At 38.4% G+C, this 8,930-nt stretch overlaps 1 protein-coding gene across 1 annotated transcript in view; it reads right to left on the bottom strand.

Annotated features, from left to right (window-relative positions):
- The window catches only part of TXLNB (taxilin beta), a 62,828-nt gene that overhangs the window by 32,441 nt on the left and 21,457 nt on the right, over window positions 1-8,930 (bottom strand). The window contains exon 3 of the mRNA XM_006834618.1: window positions 4,627-4,797. Coding sequence (XP_006834681.1) covers window positions 4,627-4,797 — 171 coding nt within the window. The remainder of the gene's footprint in view (window positions 1-4,626; window positions 4,798-8,930) is intronic.

The raw sequence follows: 8,930 nt of genomic DNA, 5'->3' as shown, positions 1-8,930 counted from the left end.
TCCATTGATAAGAATGTTGTTTATTGGTCCAGTGGTGAAGATTTTTGTTTTCTTTACATTGAGATGCAATCCATACCGAAGGCTGTGCTCTTTGATCTTCATCAGTAAATATTTTAAGTCCTGTTCACTGTCAAGCTAGTGAAGGTTGTATCATCTGCATATCGCAGGTTGTTAATGTGTCTTCCTCTAATCCTGCCACGTTTTTCTTCATATAAACCAGCTTCTCAGATTATTTGCTCAGCATACAGGTTGAACAAGTATGGTGAATACATCTTTCTTCATTTTAAACCATTCAGTGTTGCCATGTTCTATTCGAACAACCGCCTCTTGGTGCTTGTGCAGATTCCTCATGAGCACAATTAAGGACTGAATATTATAGTACCTAAAATTAAAACAAAAAAACAAAACAAACAAAAAACCACTGGATGTGCTTAAAGCAGAATGCAATGACAGAAAGGTAAGTGAATGTGAAAATATATCAATAGAAATTATTCTATATTAAAAGAAAAGAAAAGATTGGAAAATAATATGAAGGAAGACTCAGAGACCTTGGGACAGTGTTTTAACAGTCGAATACTCATAAGGAGCCCAGGTGTGGCACTGTAGAATAAGCTCTGGATTGTTAACCTCAAGGTTAGTGGTTCAAATCCACCAGCTGCTCCTCAGAAACCCTATACAAGGTCACTATGTGTTGGAAGTGAATTGATGGTACTTAACAACAACAATGCTCATGAAGTCAAAATCTTAGATGGAAATAGAATGGGACAGAAAAGATATATGAAGCTATAATGGCTTGAATGACTCCAAATATAGTGAAAGATATACATTTACTGATAGAAGAAGCTCAGCAAGCAGTCAGTCATTAATATTCAGTGTATGGAATTTATTCTAGACATGATCTCTAAATTAGGTGGGATATACTCAAGGTCATGTGGGAGAAAGAGGAAACTTTCTACTCCCATAAATTTTTACAGCCTTGGACACCCATCAGGGTCACTATGAGTTGGAACTAACTCAACGGCACATAATCATCACCACCACTCGAAGTTATATTTTGGCTCCTATGGACTTGCTTTAATTTTCTTCCGCTTCAGCCTGAATTTGCTTATGAGCAATGATGTTCTGTTCTGCAGTCAGCCCTTGGCCTTGTTCTGACTGATGATATTAAGCTTCTTCAGCCTCCTTTCACAGACGTAGTCAATTTGATTATTCTGTGTTCCATCTGGTGAGATTCATGTGTATTATTGTTGTTGTTGCTAGGTGCCATTGAGTAGGTGCTGACTCATACCGACCCTGTGCACAACAGAACAAAACACTGCCCGGTCCCACACTAACCTCACAATCATTGCTATGCCTGACCCCACTGCTGCTGCCACTGTGCCAATCCCTCTCACTGGAGGTCTTCCTCTTTTTCTCCTATCCTCAACTCTATCTTCGCTAGGGCCTGACAATATGTCCGAAATACGATAGACGAGGTCTTATCATCCTGGCTTCCAAGGAGCACTGCGGCTGTACTTCTTCCAACACTGTTCTTTTAGCAGTCCATAGTACTTTCAATATTCTCCTCCAACACCATAACTCAAATGCATCAGTTCTTCTACTGTATTCCTTATTCACTGTCCAACTTTCACATGCTTATGAGGTTATTAAAAATATCATGGTTTCTGTCAGGTGCTCAGTCCTCAAACTGACATCTTTGCTCTTCAACACTTTAAAGAGGTCTTGTGTAGCAGATTTGCCTATTGCAATACATTCTTTGATTTATTGACTGCTGCTTCCATGAGTGTTCATGGGTAATTCAAGTAAAATGAAGTCTTTGACAACTTCAAACTTTTCTACATTTATATGAATGTTGCTTATTGGTCCAGTGGTGAGGATTTTTGTTTTTTTTTTTTTTACACTGAGATGCAATTTATACCAAAGGCTTTGATCTTCATCAGTAAGTATTTTCAGTCCTCTTTGCTTTCAGCAAGTAAGGTTGTACCATCTGCATATCACAGGTTGTTAATTAATCTTTCTCTAATCCTGATGCCACGGTTTTCTTCATGTAATCCAGTTTCTTGGATTATGTGCTCAGTATACAGATTGAATAAATGTGGTGAAAGAAAATAATCCTGGTGCACACGTTTCCTAATTTAAAACCATTCAGTGTTCCCTTGCTCTGTTTGAACAACTGACTCTTAGTCTATGTACAGGTTCCTCATGAGCACAGTTAAGTGTTCTGTAATATTCTTTGCAATATTGTCCAAAGCGTGTCATGATCCACACAATTGAAAGCCTTTGCATAGTCAATAAAGCACAGGTAAACATCTTTCTGGTATTCTCTGCTTTCAGCCAAGATCCATCTAATATCATCAGTGGTATCCCTTGTTTTATGTCTTCTTCTGAATCTGGCTTGAACCTCTGGAAGTTCTCTGTCAATGTATGGTTGTAGCCGTTTTTGTATTATCTTTAGTAAACTTTACTCACATGGTATATACATATGTTTAGTTGACTTTTACATTTCTTAAAAAGATATTTTCAATGAATAAACCATTGTTTTTGCAGAATTCTGTCATATAATCTCCAGTGTTGTTTCAATCACCAAGGCCATATTTTAGAATTACCAATCCTTCTTTGTTTCCAACTTTTGCATTCCAATCATAAATAATTGCCAACAATTCTTGGTTGCATGCTTGATCAACTTCAGACTGCAGAAGTTGGTAAACATCTTTAATTTCTTGATATTTGACATTTGTGTTTGGTGAGTAAATTTGAATAACTTTCAGGTTAACTGGTCTGTCTTGTAGATGTATTGATAATATATTATAACTCACAGTGTTTTACTTCAGAATAGATCTTGATAATATATTATAACTCACAGTGTTTTACTTCAGAATAGATCTTGAAATGTTCGTTTTATCAATAAATGAGATGCTATTCCTCTTCAATTAGTCATTCTTTTCATAGTAAACTGTATGATTGTCTGATTCATAATGCCCATACCCATCTATTTTGGCTCACTAATGCCTAGAGTGGAGTCCTGGTGTGGCGCTGTGGGCTAATGTGTCAGACTACAAAGTTGTTTGTACTGCAAGATTGGTGGTTCAAGCTCACCAGCTGCTCCATGGAAACCCTATACAGGGTTGCTATGGGTTGGAATCAACTCGACAGTACTTAACAACAGCAACAACAATGCCTAGGGTATCTATCTTTAAGTGTTCCATTTCATTGTTCACAAGCAATGTTACTAATCTTTTCGTTGGTTTGAAATTCAATCTTGCCACTATATCTTTTTCATCTCCGTACTATACAACATAAAGAACCTTGGTTGTGTAGTGGGTTATACATTGTGCTGCTAACCTCAAGGTCAGCAGTTTGAGTCTACCAACTTCATAGGAGAAAGATAAGGCTTTATGCTCCCATAAAGATTTACTGCCTTGAAAACCCTACACAGGGTTGCTTTGAGTCAGAACTGGTTCGACAGCACATAACCACTATCACCACCACTATACAACATTACTGAAAGCTTCCCAGGAGACTTATGTAAACTCAGAATTTGATCACTTAAATACGTTGCTTTAATTAAAGATGATGCTCTCCTCCCCAGATCCTCCATGTAATCTGGGTTTCCTCATTGCTCTTGGTGCAATCATTAAAGAGGTACTAGAAGCCTGTCTCCTAAAACTTGTCATTGGTGCATTACAATTCATCACACTGGCTTCCCATTTCCCAAATATTAGAAGCAATTTGGAAAATGAGAAGCTGTCATCCTATTTTCCTTCCTAACTCCTTGTACAAAGCCTGCAATTATTTCAATGTTTCTCCTATTAAACACAAGTTTAATGTTTCTCCTATTAAACACTTCATAGGAATGTTGGTGTCTAATTAATTATTGTTTGTCAAAAGCTCCAGGCTCTTTACTTGGAAGGGGGACTGTAGACTCATACAGTATTATCTTGGAGAACCTTGCATCTTACTTCATTGAACAGAGATAGTGTCTGTGTGTAATCAAATTAACCATACTGCCACAGGCTTACGCTGTAATTAATGAAACCCATGCAATCTGAATGAAGTGATCAGTCTATTATTTGAAGATACAATAATTAAGTCTGAAGAGCTTCAGTGTTTTTTCAAGTAGCTTCTTTTTTTTTTACAGATGACTATTGACATTTTGTCTCTCAATCTCACTTTATTATGTCAATTTACTTTGTGTCAAGTCATCTCATGACATGCAGACTTCCTGATAGACACAAAAAATGTTCAATCTGCACAAATTTGTATTCTGAAAAATAGAACAATCTTAAAAGATCCAAACACAAAAGCATTCAGCATGAAATAAAGGTAAGAGGAAGGGCACACATTTTATTAAGAGCTGCACTGTGTAAAGTATCTGTGGGCACTTATGTGACCTCCTTTAATTTTCCCCCATCCACACAGTGGAGTCATTAGAATCCCCTTTTCATGCAGGAGGACACAGATTCAGGAAGGGAAAATAGTTTATTGAGGGCCACAAGTGAGCAAGTAGCAAGACTAGTATTTAACCCCACACCTCTCTGATTCTCAAGTTCACACTTTGCAGGAGTGGCAAAGGCTTGCATCTATGCAGTACGCACAAGAGTGTGTTATTTGCGATGTGACACCTACCTTCAGAGTCTTGTTGTGTCTCTGCAGCTCCCGGCACAGACTCTCCAATTTGCTGCGAGCAAGGATAGCTCTGCTGTGCTCACTTTGCAACTGGTCCTTTTCTTTTTGGACTTGCACCTGTTTCTTTTGTAGGAGCTTTAACTTCTTTTGCTCAGTACGATGTTCCTCTAGCTAGTCATGGGGTGTGAACATGAGAGAAAAGGGCAGAGACTTTTAGAGTTGATAGAAAGGAGCAGACAAGAAAAGACCAAAAGATTACTCTATTATTTTGCTATCATCACTGTTCCTCTAGAAGTAAATGAACCTCGTAAGTGTCACCTTTGTGGTACTTGCCGCTTTTAGAGCATAATATTTATTGTTGTTTTCTTTATTGTTACTATTGCCATTTTCATTTTTTGCTTCTTACTTTGATATTCTTTTTGAAGATCTAGAGATAGTTTTATTTTTCTTCACTCTATCTAATGATGTCAGGTAGTATAGAAAGGCATTTCTCAGAATCTGTAAACCGCCAGAACTCAGGAAGATACCTTGGCAGTGAGGGAACCAGCAACAACTTGACTGCTTAGATCACATTTTGTTCCCACAGTTCTTTTGAAAAACAAACTTATAGCAATTATTTTTTAAAACAGGCAAGAGAAAAGAAGTCTCCTGGTAAACAGAAGATGAAATCCTCTTTCTTGTAATTTTGGACTTCAGGGTGTACTGTGCGATGAAAGAATAGAAAGCGTCCTATGACTAAGTAAGCCTGCACAGGTTCTAACCGAGTCTTCACAAACAGCTAATGGCACGAAGGGCAAATATCTGCAATATGTCCTGCTGTGCACCCATCCCCACCCTCCTGTGATTATTGAGAATAAATCAGGACACTGTTTTGGCCCCAACCCAGGTGGGGGCTTCAGATTTCTCCTCACATTCACCCAACAGCCGTAATTTAGGTATCAAGAATGGCATATCAGATGGAACCAGTTTACCATGTACTTTCCATCTAGGGATAATACAATTCTGGGGTCAACTTGTCATGAAAATACTAGACAATGAACTAAATTTGGATTTCAGATTCAAAGGGAATAATTTCCTTTAGACAGTCCCAGGGTGGCGCAAGTGGTTTGCACTTAGCTGTTTACTAAAAGTCGATGGTTCAGACATACACAATGACTCTGGCATGCTTCTGTAAAGATTACAGTCTAGAAAATTCTATGGTGCAGTTCTACTCTGTAACACCTGGGGTTGTGAGGACTCAGAATTCACTTGATGGTGGTGCTCTTGTTCTTTAAAAAATGTTGGTAAGAATTTCCAAAACATTGCCTGGTTATACTTTTCTAAAAAAAGATTTGTCTTGTTTATTTGTAATGCAAACGTAGCTTGGTGTTGTGTATTTTTTTTTCACTTGCTATGTCTGACAAACTTTTCTATGGGGATCTAGTAATGGGATTCTAGCAAAGATATCAGTTTGAGGACTAAGGAGCGCCTGCCCCATGCCATGGTATTGTCAATGATCTCATATACATGAGAAAGTTGGGCAACGAATAAGGAAGATCAAAGAAGGATTGATACACTTGAATTATGATGTTGGAGAAGAATATTAAAAGTACCATAGACTGCTTGAAGAACAAACAAGTCTGTGTTGGAAGAAGTGCAGCCAGAATTCTCCTTAGAAGCTAGGATGGTAACACTTCATCTCTCATACTTTATAGACATGTTATCAGGAGGGGCTAGCTGAACATCATGAAAAAGAGTAAGACCCCCAATGAGATGGATTGACACAGTGGCAGCAGCAATGGGCTCAAATGTAACAATTCTGAGGACGGTGCAGTGTTTTGTTTTGTTGTAAGTTGCAATCATAGTGTTGTTGGGAGTTGGGGATCAACCACTAGGAAACAGGGGAGCCAGCAGATTCTCATTGTTGTTGTGAAATTCCATCTAGTCAGTTTCAATTCATAAAGACCCTGTACAGGGTTTCCAAGGAGTGGTTGGAGAATTTGAACCACCAAACTTTCAGTCAGTAGTCCAGTGCTTAGTATCCTTAATCTAGTTAGTATCCTATAGTGTTAACTAGGACTCCTTTTTGTTGTTGTTGTTAAGTGACACAAGTAGTTCTAACTCAGAGAGTCTGTATAGGGTTTCTGAGCAGCAGCTGGTGAGCTTGAACCACTGATGTTGCAGTTCAAACCGACTTTGCAGTCCTGCACATTAACCTACAGTGCCACACCAGGAGAACTCTTAGGAGCATCCATTTTAGACTGACAATCAGTGTGACCACATTCCAGTAGCAGTCTTTTGTCCTGAGCCATTTCTTCTGCTGAACTCAGTCCTCTTAATGACTGAATGGTGCATATGTTAGGTGTTAATCATGAGCATGCTGGCCAACCAAAAGGAAAAGCCCTAGGGAAACTTGGATAGTTCTGGCACCAGATATACCTGGTGCCTTGCTGAGTCTGATGAAATAGTTACATACATCACGTGAGCCCTGACTTGTGTCTCAGTTTCCCTGTCTTGAAAAAGTGGTTGTTCGTTTTGACTAGATAAATAAGAATGCCATACTTCTTTAGTTCAGTTTACATCTTATCCTACTCCTGTCCTCTCTCCCTCGTACTATGCTGAAATGAGCACTATAAATCCCTGCCAGATTAAACCAGAGACATTCATATGTGACACAATATCTTCATTGTTGTTAAGTGCCATTGAGTCGGTTCTGACTCACTGTGAACCTGTATAGGGTTTCTGAGAAGTGGCGTTTGAACCGCTGACTTGCGGTTAATAGTCCAGTGCTTATCCTACAACACCACCCTAGGACTCTGGTATCTTCATACTCGTGGACAATTACTACTTTTTATTGGGAATTAGCATTGTGAAGAACTAGACCCAGATTATAATAAATATTGCTTGAAATTGATACCCTGCTTGAAGTTCCATTGGAAAATCAATGACATTTATTATATATTTCTCATCCTGAATTTGTGTTCATAAGATAGATGAAACCCTTTCATTTTGCACCATAATCATTAGGTAGGAGTGAAATTACTCTTGGTTATATGTGGATTTTCAACAATCTGTTGTCCTCTCCTGAAATTTATATATTGTTATTGGATTACCGTTATGGTATAGACTTTATATTTTACAGATGAAACCGTATGACAGGGTTTCTCAGTCTCAGCTCCAGGCATTTTGGGTGGGCCAGAGGTGGCTGTGCTGTGCTTTGTAGGCTGTTGAAGTAGTATCCCTGGACCTTACCCACTAGATGCCAGTAATAATCCTGATTATGACATCCCAAAATATCTCCAGATATTTTGTTGGCAACGAATTTGTTGGCAAAATTGCCCATTTGGGGAACACTGTTCTGTGTGGATTTATGAGTGTCAGGAGGAGGATACCCACATGCTTTGGCAGTCCAGACCCACCATCCATGCCTTAGAAATCCTATACTGATCACTGTGAGTTATAACCAACTTGACGGCACTAAATAAGAAAAATGATCTTGTTCAACTACTTCATCTGACTTAAATGAATGTATATGGGGTTTCTTAACAAAAGCAAATGTACTGTAACCGAGTCAGCTTTCAGTCAGATGTTGGCTTTGTGGTTGAGTGTGCTTACCCATTGTTCTTCTGTACAATTGTGAGAGACACAAAAGAATTTTATCTTCAATTTCTCTTGTTCTCACTGTCTTTTTTGCTAGTGGTGGTAGTGGTGGGTATGTGCTGTGGAGTCAGTTTTGACTCATAGCTACCCTTTATAGGGTTTCCAAGGCTGTAAATCTTTATGGGAGAAGAAAGCCTCATCTTTCTCATGTGAAGCGGCTGGTAGATTTGAACTACTGACCTTTAGTTTAGCAGCTCAGCTACCTTTACAATTGTGACAGTCTAATTGAGACTAATTGAGTCATGATAACAATTATTCACTACTGAATCATACAAATCTTATCCCCATCTCTTTTCAACAGACCCATCTAGACGAGATGACAACTATGCAGTGGGGACTGTCTTTCCCTGCATACTCATGAATCTTAGGTCTTCTTAAGATTTTTTAATCCTTTTTTGTACTTGCTTTTCTATCTTAGTGGTGTTGAGAGATTTATCTTCTAGCTCACTGGCTTCTAACTCTTCTATTCTACTCCTTTGCCCTTTCAGTGTATTGTCCATTTCTGATATTCTATTATTAATCGTTTGGACCTCTTTCTGTAGGTTTTGAATTGTTCCCAATGCTGTATCTATCTTATTTGATTGTTCCTATAGTGCTTTCCTGACTTCGTCCATATTTTTCTCAACTCCATTGTATAGTGTTTTGATACATTTTATAATCATTTT

The sequence above is a fragment of the Chrysochloris asiatica genome, unplaced genomic scaffold, assembly GCF_000296735.1.
Source record: "Chrysochloris asiatica unplaced genomic scaffold, ChrAsi1.0 scaffold00013, whole genome shotgun sequence".
NCBI classification, from domain to species: Eukaryota; Metazoa; Chordata; class Mammalia; order Afrosoricida; family Chrysochloridae; genus Chrysochloris; species Chrysochloris asiatica.
Note: the sequence above shows the minus strand (reverse complement) of the source record. Positions and strands in the feature narration are given on the sequence as shown.